General features: G+C 45.6%; 1 protein-coding gene across 1 annotated transcript in view; it reads right to left on the reverse strand.

Moving 5' to 3' along the window:
- The window catches only part of FAM171A1 (family with sequence similarity 171 member A1), a 117498-nt gene extending 94099 nt beyond the window's left edge, over positions 1-23399 (reverse strand). Inside the window, 1 exon segment of the mRNA XM_039877443.1 lies at positions 23202-23399. Coding sequence (XP_039733377.1) covers positions 23202-23298 — 97 coding nt within the window. The 5' untranslated portion in view covers positions 23299-23399.
- Positions 23400-27478: the final 4079 nt, after the last annotated feature.

Genomic DNA, 27478 nt, shown 5'->3' on the forward strand with positions numbered 1-27478 from the left:
TTAATTAGCAGTAGGGTGGGGAAAAACCCTCTTCTGAGGTTGTTATGGCTCACTTCTTCTGGTTTTAAATAAACTCCTACTTAAGAAACAAAACATCCTTCTTAGCAGGCATACCACATCAACAGCCCGATGAAACATCTTCGCTGAAACCCTCGCTTTGGAATTAATCGCCAGGTCTGATTCAGATGAATGGGATCTAATCACGAAAGTTTCGGATCTACAGAAACCAAGCGTTCACCTGGATCTCACATACTCCAGAAAGGAATCTAGTGCAGGGGGAATGTTAATAGTCTGTATTCTTAAAACTCTCTCTCCGAACACGAGCGGAATTTCATCGTGATCTAATTCAGACCTGGCACAGCGGGAGAGAGAAGCCACCACTGTCCTATGCTCTTTCACAGCAGGTACATAAACAAACGGTGCTCACGACACGCACGTCACACTATAAAACACAAACACGAATGCCAATTAACAAGGGGACAGCCATCGGCGGAGGCGTTTAATTGTTTCCTATGTCATGACTAACGGTCTGTTTTGACACCTTCTGCCTTTATTAATCTTGTGAATGCTTATAAATAAATAAAAACAGAAATTCACAACGGAGACCTAATACTTCATATACATTTCACCTGAAATCAAAATAAAAGAGACCGATGACATGTGTAAAGATATATTTGGGCAGTATTAAGAGCCCCAGAATTCAAATACGGCATATATTTTTTCCTATAAAACTCGTATGTGTACTAATAAGAACCAACCTCCTCAAACCACTTCACTTCCGATCCTGGCGCCAACAGTCACCTTACTGGGTGTTACTTTACTTTTTAATATACATTTAATTTTGGAAGAGTTTTAGATTTACAAAAGAATTGAAGATAGGATCGAGTGTGCCCATGTGCCTCTCACCCACTTACTGCTATTACTGACTTCTTAATAATGTACGGTGGTGCATGCACTGAATGGGTTTTCAGTCTCAATGGTAAACGCCCTGCAAGTCCCATCGTGAGGATAACCGGACAGTGAGAACTGAGCAGTGAGGTGCGCCTACCTGTTACCCATGGAGGTGACATAACGAAGGTGGCACCGAGTGCTGAGTGGGCCCACAGAGGATGATGTTCAGAGGAGGTGGCAGCTGAGACAGAGCTAGAATAATGAGGAAAGACCGGGAGGTGGAGGAGGGGGTGGGTACTGGTTCGTAGCCATATCGGCATTTTTAATGTGAATAAAGTCCCTCCAAAATAAAGTCCAGTGCTTTTAAGTTTGCGACCTTGCTTATGCCGGTAGATTTTCAAGGCGCAGAACACCGAGGAGGGATAGTAAAATCTGCACTGAGATCTAGGAATGTCAAACTTAAAATAAGTTTACAATCTAGGGTAAGTCAGAAGTCATCTTATCAAAGGTTCTAACAGATAAGCAGCATGGACTAGAAAAACGTCCTGAAGGAAAATTGTTTAAACTATGATATTTTCCAATAGAAATTGAGGAAAAAGTCCCCGAATATTCCATTTTCGGTATCAAAACACTTCTGCTTAGCCCACAAAAAGTCCTATTTGAGAACTGCTATCTTATACTATTTGCGTAACAAATCCTGTTTTCAGCTGACTGAAGGATATACTTTAGAGGCCATTCTCTAATCACCATAAAATCTGAATTAGCAAAAAAAAAAAAATAATAATAATAATAATAGAGGCTTCACAAGATAAACTTTAAAAACTTTATTCAAGAGTCTCCTTATTTTTTTTCAATTGCTGGCAATAGCCACCATTCTGTTTTTAGCTCAACTGGGCATTAATGATGATTTAAGATAAGATACACAGAATTACTTACGAGTTGAATGTGGAAGGCTCTGCTCATAGTTTTACAAAAAAAAAAAAAAATCAATCTGCCTCCAGAGCAACAGGAAGAAAGTATCAATGAGGGAAAGGTGACAGCAGAAAGACAAGCTGTGCCCAAGTTATCAGACACCACGCAGAGCTGGAAATCACCAGGACATCCCTGGTACTTCTGAGAGGTCCTCAGGCACTTTGCAGGAACAAAGGGACCCTTCTACAAAGGCGAAGAGGTCAGACACCACTGCCTCAAGCAGAGGGGGCACATAAAAAACGACGACGACGATGATGATGGTGATGATGATGATGATGATGATGATGATGACGGCTGACCTCTTATCCTAGTCTGGACTTCCGAGTCTGCCACTGTTAAAATGCTGCTCAGACGAACCCCGTGAACCCCAGGATCGAATCCCAGGGGTTACTTACTGGATTCATAGGCCCACCCCCCAGAGATCCTGATCCCTTAGCTCCAGGCAGGGCCCAGAAATGTACTTATTTCAGAAGCATCCCAGGATGTGGGTGAAGAAGGTCCTTGATGATACTTTGAGACACCTCCAACTTGGGGCTACATGCCTTAGGCCATCTGCGCACCAAACCAGCCCACCTCACCCTACTCTGGGGGTTGCCCTTTAAGACTTTCTGCAGCAGGACAAATGTGTTAACCTAATTAGCTGGCACCTTGATCAGAAGAGGCCTAATCAGCAGCCTGGTGCTGCCCTTTGTTGTACGACTGTTAGCAAGTGTCACTGCGACAGGCTTCTATCAGCGCTCACATTTAATTATATTCAGTTTCACGCTCATCCATTTAATGATGCCTGGTCAACACCACTAAGATGACACCAAAGAACTGCACAGCACGAAGGATTAACGACCAAGGGAAAATAAGCATGCATACGGCTCCCAACAAATTTCAACTCCAATAAGAGGCCATCCAGTATGCCAGGTCTGGCCCTGCCAGGCTCTGTGTGGTCTTTAAAATGCAGCCGGCACACACACGGGGGTTTCAGATCACTTGAGCCATTCCCGAAAGAGTGTGGGAACCCCACCTTTGAGTCCCGGCCCAGACTTGGACCTGCATGTGTGTACTCCATAAGCAAAGGTTCTGTCACTGGCCACTCCTCAGACACACGGGCACTCAGAGAGAATGCTGCAGCGCAGGACACGACGCTGAACCCAGCAGCCCTCAACGCTCACTGAATACCAGAAGAGTAGGAAAAGCTCTGGAAAAGTCACCCACGTTTGGGCCCCGCCAGGCCCGGACTCAGAACCTCCGGTGACCTGGTGGCTTCGGCGTGGCTTTAATACCCTCTTCGTGTCCACCCAGGGTTGAGCCCCGCGGGTGTGGCTTTGTTCCTCCCAGGGCTGGGAGCACCCTGAAGGCAGGCATGGCTTTCCACACTGTGCCTTACAGATGGGACACTTAACAAACCACCACCGAACTAAACGGAACATATTTCCATATAAGACAACTTCCCCGTCCATAACAGGCCAGGAACCGCAGGGATGACGGGAGGCTGGGTGGCCATCTGTGGTCTCGTTCTCTCTGCTGGTGTCTTACCTGCAGGATGAAGGAGTGAGCTCTCACTGTTCCTCCAGCTGCGGGTTGAGAAGCATTCTAAAAGCGCGCCTGGGGTTCAAGTTGGCAAAGGTAGCGGCTTTCACCGAATACCGGGATGTCCTCTGACACATCGCCACGACCGAAAAGAAAAGCTAAAAATGGTTCATCCCAATGACTGCCTCCTGCCAGCAACAGGCTGCCAGACTTAGTGGATACAGACGCAGGATGCCCACTGACGTCTGGGTTTCCGACGAACAGTAAATAATTTTAATGTCATTACATCCTGTGTTATATTTGGGCATACTTATGCTAAAAATGTATTCATCGGAAATGCCACTCAACTGAGCGTCCTGTATTTTATCTGGCACCTGTACCAATACAAGTCCCAAACTAAATTGTCTAGCTTTGTCGCTTTGTTCCAGGAGAAAGGGGTGGTGGCGGTGCAAGATAAAAACATTTGAAAACCTTGTATTTGTCTCCAACATTTTTTGGTATTCACCGGCACAAGGACTATCCAGAATGAACTACAAGCAGAAAGTCCCCTTTTTCCCAGTGACTTTCCAAAGAACTGAGTTCTTCGGCTCTGAATAAAAGACACAGCAGAGTGAAACTTTTGTGGTTGGCCGCAGCTGAGCAAATGCATCCAACAAAGGAAGCATTCAACTCACACCTGACATCACATGCACGCACTGGAACTTCAAGGAACTGTATGTAGAAACCAGAAAACGGTGATGAAATTTTATCTGGCTAATCTTGTAATGATGAAGTTCTACTTCCCGGTTTTGCTCCTGGTGGCGAGGGAGGAAAGACACACAGCAGAAGCGGGAGAGGAGAGAAGGAAGCCAAGAGGCATAATCGGATCTGCTCTCAGCGAACATGGCCGAGGACCAGCGGAGGGGGAGGCAGCTCTGGCCTCAAGGCGAGACGGACGGATTACGGCCATGCGCACGATACCTCTTCGTACAGGGCACCAGGGCGGTGGGTGTGCCCACAAAGTTTCCTGCTGTACCCTCAGCGACGAGAACAGTGCCTAGAACCCTGAAGCACTCGATAAATCTTTGTTGAATAAAGAGCAAAGGGATGCACACAGACCTGAGAAGAGAATGGGGGATCCAGAGATGTCTCCCCAGGGCGGTGACGCCTGATGCTTTAGGAAGAGTCAAAATGAGTGAGTGGGGCCAAAGCGCCCCAGGCAGGAGGGGCGGCCCGCACAAAGGCGCGGCAGAGTGACAGCACCAGACTCCACGAGTGAAGACAGCTGACAGACAGCTCCGGCACAGGTCGGTGTTCGGGAGAGAGGTCTGGGCTGGGGATGGGACAGGAAGTCCAGCGAGAAGACGGCTGGAGGCCGGAGGCCCAGTGTAGAGAGGATGCTCTGGTAGTTGGGGGGTGGGAGGGATCCCAAGTCACATCTTCCTCTCGAGGGAGCAGAGGAGACTAAGAAAGGGCAGTCCTAGCAGGAGGAGCCGAGCCAGGAGAGGCTACTGCCACACAAGCCCGATAGCCATGTCACAGAGATGGGGCTTCTGGTGTCAAAGGAGATCGAAGCAGAACGTTAAGGGGTGAACTGGCGGCTGAGCGAGTGAAGAGACTGAGTGTAGACTGCAGCTTTTCCAGCCATGGAATGGAAGAAATGAACAGTCTGAGGGGGCGATGGGGCCAAGAGGTTGCCAGTTCACAGGTTAAGTCCTTAGGGTGGGAGAGGCCTCGAGGCCTGTGTGAGATGAAGAGATGGAACCACAGGCAGCAGACGCTGATGACACAGCTCAGACTGAACGAGGGAACGCTATACAGCCAGGACGGGGCGATGCCTTTTCTCAACTTCCTGTCCCTCGCATTCCCTCCACAAGCCCCCGACTCCCTGCACGATGAGCCCGCCACAGCCTGGCTGGGACCAGAGCCCGCACCTGGGCGCCCCGGCTCTCATCTGGGTCAGTGATGCTTTATCCGAAGGAGAGAAAATGAACACTTCCAGAGGTAAGGGACAGGGGACTCAACTCCACTTCGCTTAAAAACACAAAACAAAAAGTAAAAAAAAAAACTGTGAGCTAGAAAGGCAAGCGCTTTCACAGACCCTCGTTCAATTAGCTCCTCAAAAATCTTCTGGGGCCCTGGGAGCCAGGAATCTCCAGGGACAGAAATGACAAGAACGTCACTCAGTGCTTGAGCCAGCTGCCGTGCACACGGGTATGGTGCAGAAGCCATGTTTGTGAATAAAGCAACTCAAAGATCTAACCATTCTTTACTCCTTAAAACATAGATAATGGAAAAAAATCGGGGAAAGTATATCTCTGAGTAACAACAGTCAACTAGTATTATTTCTTTAAACAAGCCCTACGAGCAGGCAATAAATGATTTACTCAAGATGCCATTTGCACAATACCAAAAACCACACTAACATAAAACTGATAAAAATGTGCAACCTTTACAGTATATAACAGTCGCACTCTGTTTAAAAACAAACAAACAAACAAACAAAAACAGTATAAAAAGGTAGTTCAATATCAAGTGCAAACTGGAACCAGGGCAGTAGCGGTATTTCTGTGGCTCCCTGAAATAGTCTTTTTGGGTCAGAAATACATGCAGTGTGATTGGAGGCAGCCCGCAGGCAGAGTAAAGATAACCGAACCAATAGCCCACCATGAGGGTCAGAGAGGGCTATGGGGACCTTTAATGATGTATACATAAATACTGTAATTGTAAGAATGCGTAACCAAGTAAATACTGAGCTAAAAAAGACACGCGACACACCTTCCAAGTCTTACGTCCACCCTAACACTTAAATGCATGAAACCAGCCACCTCTCTTGAAGCGAGGCTTTGAATAAGGTGAGAATGAATTTCCTAGGTAGCTTTCTGAAGCTGAGAAGTTAAACATCTAAGGAAAAAGCATAACACAGGGTATATGCAAGGAGCCAGATAAGGAGGACTGCTTCCTGGGGCTGCTTTGTCTCTAAACGTTAGGATCCGATATGCAGCGGGGGCCTCACTGTTTCAAGTGTGGTCCACCGACCAAGCACCACGGTAAGTGATGCTGCATCTGAGATGCAGCATCTCGGGGGCCACCCCAGACCCACTCGACCAGAATCTGCATTTAACAAGACCTGCAAGTGATTTGCATCCACGCTGAAGTTTGAGAAGCCGGAGAGAAAGATGGGCGGGCTTTCCGTAAGGCTGCCCCACAGCCGGGGGTAATACAGAAACCAGGCAAGTTACCAAGTGCTACTTTCATTACATTGTATTTTACTTTATAACATCTTCCGGTTTTATTTACCTTTTCTCTAAAGTAACAGCTGTTTTCCTTTCTTTTATCCATGAGCCTTAATCTTCAAAGTACTTTGGCTTCATGCTACCATCTAAAGTAACGTCGACTTTAAATTATGTACATAAAAATAAACAGGGTAGGAGGAAATGGAAAATATTTCTCAAGTTCAATTTTAGATACGGTTATTTTTTTTTTCTTTTTCTTTTGTGACCATTGTTAACTGGCTTGTCAGCAAACCTGTGTTTTCACAGCAAGCTAGGAAGTTACTTAGAGCATCATCTAGAAAAACAACATGGAATTAGAACCACACAGAAGGGGCCAGGGCGGGTGCCGCAGAAAGCGAGGCTGCAGGCACACAGTGCATGCACAGACAGGTGCTCTATGGCAGATCTGGGTACGTGTTTCCACGGCTAACTGGAAAGCTAACGGCGCCCACCGCACTGTAAACTCTGGACGGGTGGGGATCCCGGATCCATTTTATACTGCCTGACCAATGGGAGGGGGGGCCGATCAATACCTGTGAATAAGTGAGTGAATAAACGAATAGCACAGAAACTCAGATTCATCCTACAACAACATCCTGCTCCCTCCCTGTCAAGCCCTGCAGAAGCAGGAGAACGAAAGGAACCTCCTATCCACTTCTGATTGCCAAGAAGCCACTCCCCACCTGAGACGTCGCTGCCATGGTGGCTGCTGGAGGGGCCTTTTTCCTCTGGGAACTAAATCACTCCCACCCCATCACTGCAATAATTAGCATCAGCTTCCTTATCTAAATACACTTTTAGGACACTTTTAGGACTTCGAAAGATAAACGCTGCCCATTCAACGACCCTTACATATACTAAGATCTGAGTGGAAGTACTTATTTTCAACAATTTTCAAAGTCTCTTCTACTGCTGTAAAGGACTTTACAGAGGTTGAACTTTCTGTACCCTTTTGGTTGCTGTGATGTAGACACTTTCCATTAACCCAACTGAAAAAGCAAGAACAAGAATGAGGAAAGAAAGTAAAGGAGATCAGTCACGGAGACGACTAATCGTGTTCTAAGTACGTGACATGAGATTAGCAGGAGGCAAGAGCTCAGGGAAGCTACGCTGGAAAAGCCAGACCCTTTGATGTTGGAACATCTGGTTGAAGATTAACCAACCAAGCAGAATACATGGGGAAAGAGGATTTATAGCAATTTGGGAGAGGAAGATAGATCGGGCACGGCAAACGGTTCACAGACTTAGATAACACCCCGTACTCATGATGCCCCCGTGGTGTGGTCTGAGACATGAGTTTATTAGCAAGATCAGCAACTCCACTAATTTTGTCCCATCCTTCCAAAAGAGCTAATTTTCAAATGCTTTATAAATAAACTCAGGAGGCTTGGTTGTGGCTGGTGTCATGATTCCCTTGTCCCCTCCCTGCAAAGCTACAATTCGCATGGGAGGTGGTGGACACAGGAAGTGGTTTCCTCCCTTTCTCCACATGATTAATTCTTAGCCTTCGAACCCCTGCTCCCCGTGAAGCCTCCTTCACTGCCCGCTCAGTCATTCCCTCCTCTGCACCCCTATGGTTTGCTGGATGGCACTTTTTGTTTATCTGTGTTCCCCCCAGAGGCACTCGAGTTCCTGAAAAGCCAGGGTTCAGTCTGAATTATCTTTGGATCCCCATAACTTTGGAAGCCAAAGAAGTGACTGATAATGCCTACTTTCCTCATAAATATGTGATCCACGGCTGGTGGGCAGCACGAGTACTGCCCAGGAACTGGGTGGCCCAGACTGGAGTGAGTCCGTCTGCAAAAATCACGACTGCAACCGACAGTGTGGCTGCCGGGAGCAGCCAGAGACGGGCTAGGAGGAGAGAGGACGGGGATGTGCATGGAGTCACCACCTCCATGACGTACCAGCACATGACCTTAAGCCACGGTTTTTTTTGTTTGTTTTTTTTTCACGTATAAAAAGGAATCTCTCCTGAATGCCTCTCAGGGTTATGAGAAGCAAAACAGACAATGGATCTGAAAGCACTTGAAAATCTATAATGAATCATACAATTTAAGATAATGATATCAACATTTCAGTGATGAAAGGTAAGAAAAGCTGAGACTTCCATTGATTAATGAGGCGGGTAGGGCGGTAAGGATAGGTGGATGGGTGGGCGGGCGGGGCGGATGACGACGTGTTGGTGAGTAAGAACTGACGGATGACGTGGGAGAAGGGGCGGGTGGATGGGCGAAGGCAGGCAGGGTGGATGGGTGTATAGAAGGGCGGGTGGCGGACGGACTGGGCGAGTGGATGGGTGCGGCACAAAGATGGGTGAGTGATGAGTGGGTGGATGGAGAATGGCTCATCAGCCGTGAAGCAGCTAACAGGAAGATAAAGTTAGGAGGTGTCTAACATCAGTCTTGGCAGTCCACTCTCTTGTGTAAACATTTCCTTAAGGAGTCTGAGTTTAGAAATGGGAAGGTAAGAGCAGGGAGCAGTCAGCCCCACCTAAAAAACAAAATGTTACGAAACCAGTGCACAGAAACGATACCCCTGGTCTGAAGGGTGGTAACTCCCTTCTCGTGTTTACTTAGCATTTATGTAGTGTTTTAACGTGTATCGATTTAAAATGCATACGTTTAATATTTAATGCAACATCTAATAGATTTCCATCAAGACATTGAAAGAAACATCATTATAGGCAATGATTTTATTTTTAAATTTGAAGAGGCGAATGGGGTTCAAGATGGTAAAAAAAAAGGGACTGTTTCAAACAGCAGTGGGGAAAGTACACAAGAGGAGCCTTTTATCAATTTTAATTCCAACTAAAAACCTAAGTTACAAGAATCAATTCTAAAGAAAACACAAGTTGCATTAAGAGCCGGTTTAACAGTTTGCTCTGCCAAGAGATGAGTGAGCTAAAGAGTTTCATTTCACTAGGCTACCTGCAAGTTTACAGTGAAGGAAAATAAATGAATCCGTACGAGTGTGCACGGAGTACGTGGCCCGTGTGCCCAGGGAAGTCTTTTAGGAAGGAGACTTCACTTCGCTGCGGCCATAACGGAAGCGTCTGGACCGTCCCTGGACTGAGGGGGCCTGCGGAGAGCGAAGCCACCTTCCGAAAGGGCGCCCTGTGCTGCGGCAGATGGGCTGTAAACTTGACCAGCCTGCAGACGCCCCGTCCTCCATCCTCACCAGTTGAATGCATTACTTTCTATCCTGTTCCCATATGCTTTATCACACACTCAGAAACATGTGCAGCAGATGGCCTGTAACAAAGAGACCGATCAACCGAGCAGAGAGCGGAAAACCTTGCTCTGAGGGAGGCGTCTCAAAACCAGTCACCTCCAACCTGTGATCAGACGGGAACATTTTAAATAATCGAGTGACGTGAAACACAAGTAACTTATTCTATGTCATCCGTACGAAACAGATAGGGCCCTTCCGTATTACCATATTTGGAACAAGAGACTTACATTTATCTTATGCTATTCTGTTTCCTAGCTCGAAATAACCACAGATTGCCTTAATATCAAAAAATACTAGATAGAAAATACAATGATAGAACAATAAGCAGTTCCCAGAGGTTCTGCCTTCAGGAATCAGACACACGTAGCTCATGAGCAGTGAAGCAAGAAAATGTTCTACGTTTGCAAATAAAAGCCTCTTCTTTTAGAAAATCTCTATTTTAATATAAAGAACAGAAGGGCTATTTATGCCACTACTTCTGTCTGTGTAGAGACCAAAGAAGCCAGATAAAGGGCTTTGGAGAAGTGCGTCCAGTAAGATGGTGACAGTGGACACGGCAGGGAGACCGTGCACGAGTCACTGTCCTGTGCGTGGATACAGTTTTTAAAAAGCAGGCCGCTCCGGAATAGAATAAAAGTTAGAAAAAGCCACATGAGAGAAGAAACAAGAACTCAAGAGAGAGGACCTGACTCAAACACCCACTCTTTCTCCCATCCCAGAGGTGGACTCTGAAATGGCTCAGTTCTATGAAACAGGCACATTCATTTGAAAGCCCAAATGTGTATCTTTAACATGGTCACGTGGTAACTCAGAATAAATAAGTGAGCAACAATGGGCATTGCCCTCGTAAAGCCACGTTGTGGGGCAGCACAGGTGCGTGTTTTCCGAGCAGGAGAGGAGAGTGGAACCGAGTGAGCGGGACCTACTCCGGACGGCCTGGGCACACCTCAGTGCCCGGCTGCCTGTGATCAGGAAACAGCAGTGGTGACAAAGCCCCACCACACGTGTGCTCTGGGTCCCTCCCCACACTCCAAACGGCTCCTAGGAGCTCAGCGCAAGAATGAGAGGGCAGTGGCCTTCAGGGACAGTGAACCTGACAATGGTCCCCCTCCAAGTGTCAGGAAGAGGCCTGAACTGATACGGCAGGTCTTTCTCCACTGGCACCTCACAGAAAGAGAAACGGAAATGTTCTGATGTCACCAACTCGTGCTCCACAACAGGTTCTGCTACTCAAATAATACTGTCGTAAAACTTGTCAACAGCCAGTAGGTTAATGGCACAAGCAGAGGAAATAAGCAAAGATCATGCATCTCCTCTAAATTTTCAAATGGAAAACCCAGTCCGTAGGGGAGCTGTGTAAATCTCAAAAAACTTCCTTTATTTAAAAAAAAAAAGCAGGAGACCATATCCTGGTATGCTCAATGCAGATTCAAATCTTTTGACTTCTGTAATCTATAGACCTTTATCATCTTAACTTTTTTTTTTTGAAGGTGATTAAAATACTTAGAGGAATGAGCTCGATACACTAATGACTCCAAAGGGTTAGTGAAGTGTCTAAAGTAACTTCCAGAAGCTGCTTAGTCCTTGAGAGATTCTGGCATGTGTTTCAATGCATAGATTCTTGCAACTTCCAGCTGCCACAGACATGCTGGTTCCCTTTGAGGCGAACAGGCATTGACACAGTCCCGTAGAGCCTCTAGTTGTGTGTCAGCAGTATGCAAACATTAGGCTCTGAAAGGGTTATTTTTATTTTCTCTTTCTCTCCCATTCCTGCTCTACCTTGACACATGCACACGCACGCACCACGGCGTCCCGTGATAACGTGGTCCTACCTGGTCAGAGAGGATATTCATTGAGGAGACAGTTCGGCTAGGTGATTGACTTTCATAAAATATCAAAGAGAAATAAAAGTCTGCATTAAGATATTGTTGAAAAAACTCATAATGGTGAAACCTCAATTTTGATTTCTAAAAGCGCTGTAACATTCTTCAAAAACTGAAGCCTTTTTAGCTGAAAAATAAAATGTATGCACTGTATTATCTGTCTATCTATCTATATCTCTATCTATCTAGCTAGCTAGCTATAAATCTGCCCGCTGTCTATCTATAAAGCTGCCCACCAAAATGGCTAAATTAAAAAGACTAATTTCACCAAGTATTGGTGAGAATGTGGAGTAATAGAAATTCTCACATATTTTCTGGTGGGAATATAGAAAGATACAACCAACTTGGAAAAAGGTCTAGTAGTTTCTTATGAAACTAAACATTAACCTACCCTATACCCAGAAATTCTGCCCCTTGGTATTTTCTCAAGAGCGATGACAACATATGTCCACAGAACAACTGCATAAAAATGTTCATAGCAGCTATATTCACAGTAGCCAAAAACCAGAAAAATTTGTGTGTCTATCAACAGGAACATGGATAAACAGACTGTAGAATAGTCATACCGTGGAACACTACTCAGAAAGAAGAAGAAACGATCTACTGGTAAAAACAACAAACAGGCTGATCTCAAAAAGCATGATGAATAAGAGAAGCCAGAATACATACTGTATGTTTCCATTTATGTGAAGTTTTACAAAAGGCGAAAAATAATCTATGGTGGAAAAAATCAGAACAGTGTTTGCCCCTAAGGGAGAGGGCAGAGATTTACTCAGAAGGGGCCTGAAGAAACTTTCTGGAATGATAGTAACGTTCTGTATCATGATGGGGTTTGGGATTCCACAGATGTATGTGTATGTCGACCCAAGATTTATATACACATTCTCCCATGAGAAAAAAATCATAAACAAATAACGAACACTAATTCATGACAAGCATGCTACAGTATTTAGAAGAAAGAGCACTGAGATCTGAGATACACTTTAAAATGCATCAAAAAATAAAGATGGATTATTGGGTGGATAGAAGGATGAACAAATAACAGAGAAGCAGTAAAGCAAGTATAGCAAAATGTTGTAGAATGTGAAAGATATGGGTATTCACTGTAAAATTCTCTCCATTCTTTGGTATGATGGAGCGTTTTCATGAAATAAGTTAGAAAAAAAAATCTGTTGTTACCCCATAATAACATCATTTAAAATTTTATTTTTGGGATCACCGTATAAGCAAAGAGAAACCAAGTAGCTCTTTATTTTTTTTTTAAGAGTGAAAAAAGATTAAACGTTTGCAAGTGAGTTCAAACACCAAATAAATACTCTTACTTCACAGCCAATAAAGCTCTCAGTATACGCCAGAAGGAGAACAGGGCATCGCATTACGCCTTACAAACCCAAACATACCTGAAGGACTATTACGAATCACCACATCCTTCCCTAGCCCGGACCCTCCCACTGATGGGTTCTAACGAGTTATAGAAACTTGTTATAGAAACAGTTTGCTAATGGACTTAAGACACAAGCCAGAAGAGTCCCCCATTCCCAGCTGGGTGTCACCCTAAATGCCACCCTGCTCGGCTGGACCTCCCTCGAGAGCTCATCAGAGTTGTTTGTGCGACTTTATCGCTTCTGCACATCTGGATCTCACACAGCACCGAGCACAGAGCTTCGCTCTGAGGAGCTGCTTAGGGAACAGCTGTTCAGGGTTGCTTTCCAGGGTTCAAAGGCAAACGGGGACCACACAAGGGGGTATTTTTGTCTTTCTGCATAAAAAATAACCAGGCTCCTTAAGAACCCCCTTTTTATATTGGTAAAATGCCATGCTGATTAAAACTGCGTGGAATTACAATTAAATCCTCCAAGTTGTTAAGCTGCTTAGTCTGAGGGTGAAGTCCAGGCTGCCTGGTGTCACGGGTGGACTTCGCCGCTTACTGTGTGACTTCGGGGAAGTGGTGTCATTTCTCTGTGCCTCACGTTCCTCTTCTATGACGTGAGACTGATATTCACATCTCACGGGGTTGATGTGAAGATTAAATAGAATAATCCCTCCAGGTGCTTAGCATTGTGCCTGGCATGCAAGAAGCACCCCAAACACGTGAGCTAATCATCATTTTTCATATCTAGCTGAATGGAGCAGAGTGTGCCTGCCCACTATCATGCTGATTTAATACTAAAGAAAACAGAGACATTATCAATATTTACCAAAGATTTAGTAAGTCACAGTGAATTGAAATAAACTTCATCTCCAGGTTCTCGGGGTCAAAATATAAAAAGTCAGGACCCCTTTAAATACAGCATTTGGTGTCGCATAAGCCGCCTCAGGTCTTCCTTGCATATAGAATTGAGACTTTAGTCGCAATTGTCTCAGGCAGGAAAGGACAGAGAAGTCACTGGTCCAAACTCTCCTCGAGACACACTGAGAGGACAGCCTGGGCATCCCCTTCCCTGTTCTCCTCAACCTCGCGATGGCAGGAGGTCTGCCTTCCTCATCCCTCCGTCCCGTGGAGCCTAACTGACCCGCCCTCAGCGGCGACAGGAAACCAATGCAATGGCCCTTAAAATATATGAGATTCCCTAAATGGTTTCCCCACATCATTTTTTGGTCTAGACCTCACCTTCTCTGGGATGGACCACTCGCTTTTTACCTAACTAACTTTGTAGTCACCGAAAAGATCTCAGTGTTTTCTTCAGAGATTTAAAAAAAAAAAAAAAGTTTTTTTTTCCTATTCTGCAATTTTGTTAACTTTAACCCACATTTAGTGCCCGCAAAGTCTTCTGTTAATCTAAACTTTGTAACCCCTTGCGATAGACTGAATGCGTGTGTCTCCCCCAAGTTTACGTGTTGAAACCTCATTCTTAATGTTATCCTGTTTGAGGGTGGTGTCTTGGGAGGTGACGATGTCGTGAGGGTGGAGACCTTCACGAATGAGATCACTGTCTTCATAAAAAGACACCGCGGGAGCTCCCTCACCCCTTCTGTTATGTGAGGACACAGCAGAAAGATGGCTGACTGTGAACCAGGAGGCAGGACCTGACTAGACACCAAATCTGCCAGCGCCTCGATCTTGAACTTCTCAGCCTTCAAAACTGTGAGAAATACGTTTCTGTTGTTTATAAGCCACCCAGTCTCTGGCATTCTGTTACAGCCTCCTGAATGGACTATCCACCCTTTCCACCTTTATCTCATTAAAGAATGACCGATTTCTCAGCAATATACTCATCCAAACCATTAATAAAATATTCTTAACAATAAACTATAAATTATAAATGACCAATAAACAAATTGACAAATAAATGCTGTTTAATAATAATAAGACCCATTACATGTGCTTTAAATACCTCTGTTAAGATAAATTTCCATTAGAAAATGCTTCTTGTTGACCCTTCTCTCCGAGAGGAGAGACACGAGGTATCGCTGTGGTGCGAAGGAACCAACCCACAATCACACTCTGACCCTACCAGTCTAACGAGGGAGAGAGTGAGCGTTGCCCACTGAGACTCTGCTCATTATTGTTTCGAAATCGTAAGTCTTACTAGTCTGACACACCTCATGAACGGGGGTTAGCTTTAATCAGTGTTCAGTGCCCTGTGTTCAGCTCTCTCAAAATTGCATTAAAAATTATATTAAAATCTTTCCCTCGATATAAATTCAGTAATTTTTTACTCAAATTCTGAGCTCTAAAAGTCAGTCTAAACAAGTGAAATGTTCATCTGACTTGGAAAGAGCTGTCTTTCCTCATCAAACTCACGTTTCTCTATCCTTGTGGGATACAGCATAAAACAAAACAATAAAACAAACCAATCTTTTATAAACTCAGTACTCACTTCCAAGGTATCTTTTCCTAAGCCAGCTTTTCTTATGCCATTTGCTACTTCCCACAATTCCAAAAGATATTGCCAGTTCTAATATTTGAGTATGCGTTTATATGTTTTCTATAAAATCAAGGGTTCGAAATATTTGATGAACATATTGAATCCATATTTGATCATCTTAACTCACCATGCAATTTAAGTAATATGAGCTTTACCCAGTTGGTTCTGTAATTATTATTCAGAGCATCACATGACATTGGAAATCACTATAAAACCAATATTTTCCAATCCATGAGATCACTGCTTAAATAATCTGATCCCTAAAAGGACGCCTCTTACAACTTTCAGGAGCACTGAGTAATGTGCTGAATGCTTATGCTTTATGAAATAAAAGTTCCTGTATCCCACTGTGGATAAAGCCTTGGAATATCCAGAAATAAACATCACAGACAATGTGATAGCTGGGGTTTTAGACATCCAAGTGTTAGTGGGTTTTATCTCACTCAAGAAACTCTTGCCTAATTACATCAAAAAGTACCTTAGTAATGTCCTCCTTTATTTGTCCATTTCTTTTCCAATTGGATTGTAAAATATCACAGGATATGGACTTCTAAATAATCAAGCTGACATGGAAATATACTGGCCCCCTTCACGGCACCCTTTTTGTCTGATGAGTATTTAGCGTACTGTCTTCATATAGTTGATACTCAATATGTAGGATTTCAAAGAGCAGAAAAGAGGAACGTAGCTGTAGGTGAAGTGGAGTAAGAATGTACAACAGTCATCCAGGGGGTGATGGGTGGAACGTTCTAGCTGGAGAATACGATTTAAACTGGTGAAGTGTGAAAGATAAAGTTGGAACAGGCACAGGAGGAAATGCAGAAAGACTGTAAAGGCCAGTCTTAGAAATTTAGACAGACTTTGGGCGACACGAAAAAATGAAATGTTTTTCTGCAGGGGCGAAACGTGAACGAAATGGTGCTTAAAGAAGGACATCATGGAAGAAAGAAAGCCTGAGTTGAAAGAATAGACTAAAACAGAAAGAGAGAGAGGAGAGAGGGAGGGAGAGGGAGGGAAGGAGACTGTCTTCAGCAATTACCCCCTGAAGGCTCAGGTACGCATGGTAGTGAAAATGAAAAGAACTGAATGAATGAATGAATGGCACGATAAGTATGATACCTGCACGTGTGGTAAGGTCTTCAGCCTTAAAATAACGGAGATTCCCTCCTTATTTATTTACCTCTTGGCCAAAGCCCTGAAATAGGTAAGGTTCCAGCTTCTCTCCATTCTCGAGGTCATGTCCTTGCGAAGAGACTCGAGCCAGGACACTTACTTGCCCTTCTCCTTCTCCCAGCCCATGAGGTGTTGAATCCCATGCTGGTCCACCACATTGCCAGTGACTCCATCAGCTGCTATTCTGGGACCTGCCCAAGTGCCACATGCTTTCCCTCTCTGGGATGCCCTGAACTTCAACCTTTTGCCCCCAGTGAGATGGAAATTGCATAAGATCCAGCAGTTTCAGTCTTCCTGTGTTCCCTAAGAGGTGTGGTGTCAAGGACTGTTCAGGTGTTTCTACGCTGCTTCTGCCCTCTGTCCGCGCTGGGCATCTTCGGTTATTCCTGTGAATGTTAAAGAGAGGATGGCCTCTCACTTGCCTAAGAGAGGCAGAGATGTGTCGGAGAGCCTGTGCTGAGCCTCTGAGACAACATCGGAAAGGCCACTCCAAGTTGGGGCGGGCCCCCTACTGTTTCATTTCAGGAAGGCATTGGGGGCCTATGGTGACATCCAATCGCAACCTTCTTTTACCTCATGGATTACCAATAGATAAGTGTCAACGAAAATTAGAGCAAAGCTTACAAAAAAGCAAGGCTTCTAAAAGTGGCCTTCTGCAGGGCACTCCGTGTTCTCCCTGCAGGTGTGAATGACCCCAACTCCGGAAGGACACTGAGGGCTCACGCATCTTGCTTATGAATAAAAGTCACAACTCACTGATCTCATCTAGGAAAAAAAACCTTATTTTCGTGGTTGTAATAAGGGTGATTGAGGTGTTCCCCAAGGATCCCCCACATGGCTTTAATCTGGCAGAGTTCTGCTAAAAAGATGCAAAAACTCTATGCTCTTCTCCAATTGCTATCTTCCGTGGCTTGGTCCCAAAAACTAGTGCACACTCTACCATGACCCTGACCCCGTGGGTGCATCTCTTCTCACGGGTCTTAGGGTTAGGATCGATTTTCGTGTCCAGTTGTTGCTATAACTCGGTGGCTTAAAACAACATGGAATGACTATCTCACAGTTCTGGAGGTCGGAAGCCTCATATCAGGATCACTGGGCTACAAGAGCAGCTGCTGGCGAGGCGGCGCCCCTTCTGGAGGCTCCAGGCGAGAGTCGGTTTCCTTGCCTTGTTCAGCTCCTAGAAGCCGCTGGCGATCCCTGGCTCGTGGCCCCTCCTCCGCTTTCACAGCCATCCGTGTAACACCTTTAATCTCTCTCTGACGTGGACTCTCTGCTTCTGTTGTCACATCGTCCCCGACTCTGCCTCCCTCTTGTAAAGACCCCTGTGATTAAGTTGAGTCCACCTGAATAATCCAGAACCGCCTTTCCAGCTCAGGATCCTTAGCTTCATCAGTTGTGTAAAGTCTCTTTGCCACGTAAAGTAATATATTCACAGGTGTCGGGAGGGATTAGAGCATGGACACCTTTGGAGGCCATTACTTCACCTCCCACAAAGTCCTTGTGGCTGAAGAGCATCATTATCACAGGTCAGCTGACTTCTCTCAGCTTGGCTTTCCTCGTCTCCAGAACAAAGAGTATAAACTTGACTTCCAAGATCCTTCTGATACTCTATATATACATCTACCTTGATCTAAAGACATCCACATAGATGTGCTATACACATGCACCTGTAAGATTATACCAACTACACCGATTATAGGGTAGAGAAAGGGCGTAAGGGGACGCCCAGATGTCAAGTCTCGCTGATAGAGAACTTAAAGTGTGCTGAGCTGGAGAAGGAGGCTGGAAGATGAGGAGTTTGAGGTCTACCTGGTGCACTGAAACGGAGCTGTCTAGGAGTTTGTTGGATGTAAATAAATAGCGCTAGGATGCGAGGTCAAGGAAAGACTTAGAAAAGGTGGAGTCATCCGCATAAGAGGGTATAATTAATGCCAGCTGTGAAGATTAATAAATTTATGTAAGGGGTAAATGAAAGAAAAAGAGCAAATATTTTCAGACTGACTAGACTCCAAGAGGAAGAGGAGATGGCCGGTCACTTCCAGCGGAGGCCTGATCACAGGAAAGCAAAATCTTAAATATGCTGATCGAACTGTTTATTTTAAGGGAATTTACTATAAACTACTTTTTTAAGTAGCTGATTGTCTCAAATTTTGCCAGTTTACAAGTCCCACTTGACAAAAATAATGCTTTTCTTAAAGTAGGGCATACTATTGGGTCACTATTTCTTTTAAAAAACAATTATTTCATATAATTAATTGGTCTATTAAAGTGCTGAAGCTTAATTTTAAAAATACGGTACGTTCAATGTTTGGGGGACCTGAATAATTTAGCTAGGACTGTGGTCTTTAAAAATTCTTAAATCGTATTTGGTGATATCAATAAATAATGACTTGTTCACAATATTTCTCTATAACTTGATCAAACTATAATAGCGTTATTGAAGAATATGATAATTTCCATTAAACGTGTTTCACAAATGGTACAAAAGGTAGTGTTATCACAGGACAAATTCTTCCATCTAGATTTCTGAAAAACAAATTCTCCTTCAATACACAGAATTATGCACATCTATTGTCGGTCCCATTTATTTCCATGTGCTTTTTTTAGTTAAGCAGTATTTACTAAAATCACTAAATTAGTATTTATTAACAATAATAAAGAGGTACAGTTAGGTTTACAAAGATATGACTAATTTGTTCAAAATGAAAAGTAGATGAAAACTTAGAAAGGACTTTCATTTGCAAGCTATGAGTTTAGAAATCCAGACAACAGTTTCTTTTGGTTAGGATTTTAAGCTATTAAAATAAAAAACTTACTTTGCTGTAAGTGACATCATATTATAGGACAAGTAAGTACAAACAGGATACAAAAACCATTCATAAAGTCATTTCAAAGACTTTGTCAGAAGTCCCCTAGCCTTTGCTGTTGCTTCTGCATAGAGTTCTCGCACCTGGCTTGCAGTCCAGCCCAGCTGCCTCTCCAAGTCCACACCCTACAGGATGTGAGCCCGTGAGTTTTATTTAGGTGATGTGTTCTCAATATAATGTCAGCATAAGTCCAGCTTGTTGGCTGATCCTCCTGATAGCGTTCATGGCTTCATGGTCTTTCAACTGATCACGGTGTCCTAATAACTGAAATCTGAGTTTGGCAAAGAATAGACCTCTCGGAGGGAAGAGAGACAGCCAACCATTCACTTCAAATGTTATGGCAGACTGTAGCTTCTCTGAGATCAACAAAAAGTTAATGGAAAAATTAGATAGTGAGCAGCAAAGTCAAGATCATACAATGAAAATCTGAGCATGAAGTCCTTAACCTAACTCTGACCTTTCTTTTGGCACATAAAGAGTGCTGGGTTCAAAAATACATCCCTATAGAGTACATCTGCACAACTGACCGCTCTCAAGGAGAGACCCCCCCGCTCAATCAAGCCAGCCTCAATGCATAGTTTGTAAGAGATGGAGAACGTAAAAATTACTCAATACTTCTGAAGAACAGTTTCTGTAAAATTTCCAGGAAAAAAAAATAGATACTATAAACACTGTAGAGCAACTCAGATGAAATACAATAAAAACAAGTAATCGTGTTCAAGAGCTAGCTCAAATTCTAGAGTCATGTTCTAGAGCTGGAGTAAAGCCTCACTGTGACAACTACCTGTTGCCTTGGAAATCTCTGTGCTGATTCAAAGCAGCCACAGTAAGAAGAGAGAATCTGAAGCAAAACCTGAAATCTTATCTTGAATATACAAAGAGCAAAGTAATGCCAAAAGTTTAGCAAAATGTTAGTTTTCCCAGACTAACATGGAAGCACATGGAAATAAATGGTTCAGACAAGAGACATGTATAATACTGTGTATTGAAGGGAAATTTGGATGAACTAAAGATTCATTTAATAAAGAAGGTGTCATTTAGTCCCAAGAATCTAACTGGACTTCTATAGTATATGATCTGTGTGTTCCAGGTCTCTAAGTTTTTCTCAAGTAATTTCTAAGTTAAGTGCACAGTTGTGTATGTGTGTGTGTGTGTGTGTGTGTGTGTGTGTGTGTACACAGCATGTTCAAAGTATGAGTCAAAGTTTCAACAATAAAAGCAAAACTCTTAAACGAATTAGGTTTCAGAGAAGGTAAACAATGAAGTTTTCTTCGTAAAGTGCATGCTAATGACAATGACCTTGCACCATAGTATATGTACTAGCAGTTTTCAACCCTTCACCCATGCAGTACCAACCATGTGCAAAACAATCTACAAACTGCTGTGGCAACTGCAAAGTGAAATCAGATGTCTTCGTTGTGCATGTGATCCAGGAGAGCAGAGAAGACATGAATTCAAAACCTGTTACGATACAAGATAAGTATCGAGATGGTCTGAAGAACTCAGTGGGGTGAAGGAAACCTTAGAATGTCAAAGAAGATACTGTCCATTTCCGCAAAAAAATGGTACTAGCTCAATATCCAGATGCCAGGTAGAGACTCTGACTTCTGTTAGGGCTCCTGGCCTCAACTCCTTAAAAAGCCATCCTTATCCAATCAAGGAAGTAATCTAGGTGTGGAAATGTTCCAAGATAGGTTTTCCACTCAAATCATCTCATACTCAGATTCTTTTAGCCATGGCATAAATATTCTCGCAGGTTGACCGTTTCTCTCCCGCTTCAGAGAACATGCCACTTCTGAGAGCCGAACTACCTAAACTGATTTTTAGCAGCAAGATCTCTTTAAAATGTGGCCTCCAACCTAGGTTTTTTCATGGCTCTTCTTTCTCAGTAAAGACCAACCAAGCCTTCCTCTACTTTACGAGTGCATGAACTTAATGTTTCTATATATGGCATTTCAAGTGCAAAACAAAAAATCCAACCTGTTCCTGGGAATTAATGGCTTCCTAGAAACGCAAATATCATTCATTAAAATAGCTGATTCAAAGAGCAGTAGGGTCTCAATGAAAGAGGCTACATTTCAACACAGATGATCTAATGTCCTAAACATTCATTTCCCACATGAAGAGACACATGGGTCTTTTTGTACCTTGTCAATGTCCCCCCCTTCCATAATATACATTACTAAATTTAAACACAATTCATAACGGTCATATTATACCATAGCTACAGAAAAAGCAATGCATGAAAGGAGATGCCAGTAAATGGTCAGCAAGGGATGTATCTGAAAACCCAGAATTCAAAACGCGGGTAACAAACTAGACCCAGCAGAAGGGGGACAGAACCTTCCTCCCTGTCACAAGGGTGGAAGGCCATCCAGGTTCTCTGCATGAGAATGGGGGTAAGGCAGGGTCTGAGCAAGAGGACCCGGGATGGAGAGCTCCTGGTCCATTCTGTCTGCAGGGCTGATTCACAGGACACAAACCTTTCTGCAAGCAAAGGGCAAGGGTAAGGAGGCCGGGGGTGTCCAGGGCTGCGGGGAGACCTGAGAGGCCCGCGGGAGGCGGCCAGCGGTGTCCTGCGTGGGTGCCGATGTCGCTCTGCAGTGGACTCACTCACCCTTTTGAAAAGGCCGGCAACAGAGAAGCACCCGATTTTGTCCCCACAAACGCGTGCAAAGGAAGCTTCGGGGTCCCCCCAAATAAATCCGTATTTATAAACAAAAGACAGGCTCGTGGCCATTCTCGGAGGCCACCACATTACTCCCAGGGCTGGAAAGCAGATTTGCAGAGGCCAAAGATTAGACAAAAGGCAAGAGCTGGCGACATACAGACCTGGAAATGCTTTTTTTAAAATTTTTTAAGTGATCAGGGCCTCCTAATTCCAATTCCTTCTCCCCTGCCAGGGATGATTCCTGGGCCGCTGAACAAATCCCTTAAGGCCTGGAAAAGACGTCGGATGCGGTGGGGGGAGGAGGAGACCCCCGAAACTTTCCTGAACTGCGGCAGGCTGGTGGCGGGCAGTGGCCGTGGACCTCGGGGTCCCGGGGTGCAGGCAGCACCCAGGGACGGCGGCCACCCCCTCGGCCACCACAACAAAAGGACCCAGGGCAACCTTCGCGCGGGAGCTCCTTGGACCCGAGCCCGCAGAGGGGAGCGGGCGGCGGGGACCCCAGAGCCACCACCGTAGCTGGGGCGAAGGAGACGGAGCCGCGTGTCCATGTCACTGCATAAAGGAAAGGGCCTTCGGATGCACCCCAACGCGCTAGCCGCAGCAGCAAGCGGTGCCACCCGCACCCCCACCGGCCCCCGGTCCCCCGGCCCCCCGAGAGCCTCGGCCGCGGGCCCCTCGGCATCGCCCGGCGGCGCCGCCCCCAGCGGAGCGCAGCGCGGGGGCCGCAGGCCCGGCTCCGGCCGCCGCGGCACAATGCGGCCCGCCAGCCGCCCGCCGCGCGCCTCTGCGGCAGGCCCGTGGCCCACACAAAAGCCCGCGGGCCGGGCCGGGCCGGGCCTCCCGCACCCGCGCCGCCGCGCACCCACCGTGGGCTCCAGCGCCCGGCTCCCGCAGCGTCTTGGTCACCGCCTTCCAGACGTGGCAGCCCAGCAGGCAGAGCAGCAGCGCCGCCGACCTGCTCATCTCCTCGCCGCGGGGGCCCCGGCCGGCTGGGCCTCGCCGACCCCCGGGACGGAGCGGCGCGTCAGGGGCGGCCGGTCGCCGCGCCCGCCTCCATGTCGCCGGGCTCCGCGCGCGCCGGGCCCGCCGCCCGATTGGCCGCGCCCCCGCCCGGCGCGGCGCCGGGCTCCGCAGCCCCCGGCCTCTCCCTCCTCCGCGCACCCCGGTGGGTTCCCCGAAGCGACGGCGCCTCGGTCCCGCCCACCCTTTAACCCCTTCGCGCCCCGTCCCGCCCGCGGGCGGCGTCCGCTTCCCGGACCCGGGTGCCACCTGGCGGCCGCCGCGCCGCGGGGGGACGGGGGTGGACTGGGGGCGCCGCGCCGAGCCCCGCTCCGATCGCGCAGCGACGCCCCGGGCCTCCGCGCCCCGCGCGCCCGCGAGCCGCTCCCAGAGCTGGGAGCGCGCGACCTTTGGCACCAGGGCAGCCCCGCATTCCCCATCCCCTGCTGCTTTGCAGAAAAATACACCTGCCTTTCAGGGCTGAGGCCTTCGCAGCTGGTTAACCGAGGGTCCTCAGCAGGCATTGGTGTCTTGGGATGTGACCTGCCTCGGTTTCCTCAGTGTAACGCCATCCTGCAGCTGTGCTTGTCCCCATCCATCTGTGCTCCCAGGGAAGGTTCGATACCCGACCTAAAAGCCAGCAGGAACGGAATCCTAAGCTTGTGTAAAGCGCCACAAGCTCTCGGTGCCTGCGTGTTGACAGAGAAGCATTTCCAGGCTGAATTGTGCTTGCGTATTTCTAGAAGGTTCTGGTGGGGAGGAAATTTACATTGATTGAGGCTCTAGGTGCTATTTCTTCACTTTCGTTGTCACTATATGATCTAAGAGGCAGGTATTGTTTTCCGCATTTACAGGCGAGGCTAAGGGCGGTTAAGGAATTTTAGCACACAGCTGGCGTGTGCTAAAACAATCAGTCTGGTCCCAAGATTGAAGCTCTTCACGAACTTCTGGCGTCCCTAAGCTGAGGTACACTCATCCTCACCCAAGGCCCTTTTCTCAACTCACTGTGTGTGTGCCTTCCCCCACACAACTCTCACGTTGTCTGACTCTCTCCACCCCGATTCCAGTTAGCATTGCAGTGACTCTGAGACCTCTTTGGGGGACTCAGGCTCTAAGGAAATCCACTCCAGACCCACGGTCTCTCCAAGGCTGCCTCCAGGACACAGGGCCAGCAGAGGGTTCTTACTGCAATTTTATTAATTGGGCATTAAAGCATAACAGGCGATGTACCAAAAAGAGAAAGAGTTGGCTTATAATAGACAAATTATTGCAAAACACCATAAAAACCAAGAGGTGGAGAAGCCATTATGGGTTTTATCATCACCCTCAGGACCAATGCCACAATTAGTGCACCCTGCACACCTGCCGGGGGTGGCAGGTAGCAGGAAGGGGGGAAGAAAACCGGTGGTTAGGGACTGCCTTATCCCTCCTCCTTCTCATTTCCAGCCTCAAAGCCTTAGGGTGGGTCCAGGGTCCACCGTAGAGCCAGGAGAAGGAAGCTAATGCCATGGCAGTCCAGCTCAGCCCTCAACTCTAGCTTTGGTGGCAGCTCACAGGAGGACAGGGGCCAGGCCAGCTCGATTGCTGGGAGGAGGATGGCTTCATGGAACAGGGCGGTCCCAAAGTTTTCCAGTCACTTTCTTGGGGTGTGCAGCAGCTTCTAAGAGAAGTGGCCTTAAGCCCACCTCAGAGTTGAAACTTCTTACTTCAAATATTTTGTTAAGAATGTTGGTTGTAAAAAAAATAAAATAAAAAAATCGAGAACCAGTTTGAGTTTTAGATCGCTTGGGACTCCTTCAAAATCCTGAGAGCTGAGATGTCAGGTCTCATGAGGGAAAGGACACTATTATATTTAAGGTTACTAAAATACGCCACTCTCACTAAACTGCAGATATTTTCTCATAACTTACTCTGGTAGTATTATTATTCGTATTTTACAGATAAACAAGCTAAGGTTCAGTGACTATTAATTTTCCCCAAATATCTCAGTCGACGATGAGAGCGAACTCAAATTCCCTATACCATGTAAACCCCAAGAATAAATTTCATGCAAATGATTCACGTTACCTTCAGCTGTGTGCAAATGGTTTTAAAAACCTGTTCTAATCCCAGAAAGTTCTGAACCTAGTTAATAGTATCTAGTGAATGGTGTCGCCAATGTCACTTTGCTGGTTTTGATAATGTACTATAGTTATATAAGATGTTGCATTTGGGGGAAGCTGAGTGCAGGGTGTTAGGGACCTATACTATTTTTATCATTTCTCATGAGTCCATAATTATTTCAAAATACAAAGTTTAAAAAAGCCCTGTTCTATACCATTTTTTTTTCTAAGCTTTACTGTTTCCTCCAAACAGTGGTGGTATTTGTGATCCTGCTATGGAGTCCTAGAACTCTTAAGAGTGGAAGAAGTCTTAGTAAATGCAAAATCAAGGTTGAGTGACATCGTGACTGTAGATGCTCAGGTATGATGGTTGTTGTTGTTATTGTGTGTGTAACAAAATGTTTGTGGATGACGTAGCACTGTAGGAGAAGCTTGTGTACCTTTATAGCAACATTAAGGCTTGTATAGTTTCAAAATCACCACCACCTACCTTGGTTTTGCAGATGCCCATCGTGAAATGGAACAAAGTTAAATATTTTGCACAGTGCACCGTGCAAGCCAGTCTGAATGCCAGGCAGAGGGCTGGGACGCCCATGAACTTTTCCTCACCACATGGAGCGTAAGAAAGCACAAATTCTGCTAAATCACACAAACAAGTACACTTGCGTATCATCTGCCCAGAGTTATGTAAGAATTAAATAATCACACTTCTCCTTTACCAGAACAAAAGAACACAGCTTACCTTCTCTCATGTTCCAATAAGCGGACTCCCACTTAGTAACTGTGAGGGGTAAAAAAAAAAAAACACAGCCTGAGCGGGAGTATCTGCAGAACAATGGGAATTAGAAGTGTTCTTTCCTTCTAGAACTTTTCCTGTTGCCCTTATAAAAATCTCACATTGTTTGACTAGAGGTGAATTATTTGTACTTACTTGAAATTGCTCAGGAGTTGCCCGACGGTGCAGCATTTGATTTCAATTTGCAAGTTTCCTTGCCAAAAGCAGCGATGCCATACACAGCACTTTTCCTGTCTGAATTTTCCAGAGACCTTGATTTCACAGGCTCTGCGTCAAGGTTTCTGAGCCCAAGATTATTTATTCTATTGAAATCTTTCCTGAGGTTGGTGCCCATGTGATGGAATTTTAATTGTTCTGAATTAACTTCAATAGGCATTTTCCTTTCTCCCTCTTCCCTTGTCCCCCTGTCCCCCCCATCCGCCCAGACACAACTTTTTATGAGGTTTTGTACACCAGAAGTGTCAGACATTCCTATAATGGGCCTGTTTGCTGCCGCTCTTATTAAAGTTAGATAAAATGTAACCATAGGTGGAAACTGTAAGGACTTAGCATTTTTTTTTTCGGGAAACAAGGACTTAACATTTTTTTTTTCGGAAACTGTTTGCCATCTATTTGAAAAAAGAAAAAGAACATGGTGAAGAAATGTTTGGAAAGGAATTGCTGTGTTTCATACAACGCTGACACTCCAGCATTTTCTCCTCTGTGGCTTGGTACCCACAGGTCAATCTATGTGGCTTTCCAACAAGATCTTTCTTCCAAAGTCATCCTTTATTTACGTATTTTTTTCTGCAACCTCCTTTATCTCATTTGGGTTCTCAGCCAGGAGAGGCATCTCATTAAGGATTTAGTCAGTGAATGTCTGATGTCGGCTTCACGGGAGGCGTTGCGAGTGTACATTAGCCTGCAAGAAGGACTCCCTGGCCGTGTGGTTTCAGATCCCCTTGTGGCTGTGCCCCTCATATGCCCCACAGGAGGCCACACACATCCTTAGGTCCTGGCTGTGGGAAGGAACATTCACAGGCTCGCCAAGGATCTCGTCACCCGCTCATACATTTTAGGCCTGTTCCATTAGGGCAAAGGGAAATTGCCAGCTCAACCCTTTGCTGGCCTTTGGATGGCTGTCATATAGGCAAAGAGACCTCAAAGAGAGTAAGAAAGTCAGCTTCCATATTCTACAAAAGGATTTATTTGTGACTGTTGGACTTCAGAGACTTAGAAGGGCACCAAGCAAGGCAGAAAACAGAAA

This window comes from Pteropus medius, unplaced genomic scaffold (assembly GCF_902729225.1).
Source record: "Pteropus medius unplaced genomic scaffold, Ma_sr-lr_union100, whole genome shotgun sequence".
Classification (NCBI taxonomy): Eukaryota; Metazoa; Chordata; class Mammalia; order Chiroptera; family Pteropodidae; genus Pteropus; species Pteropus medius.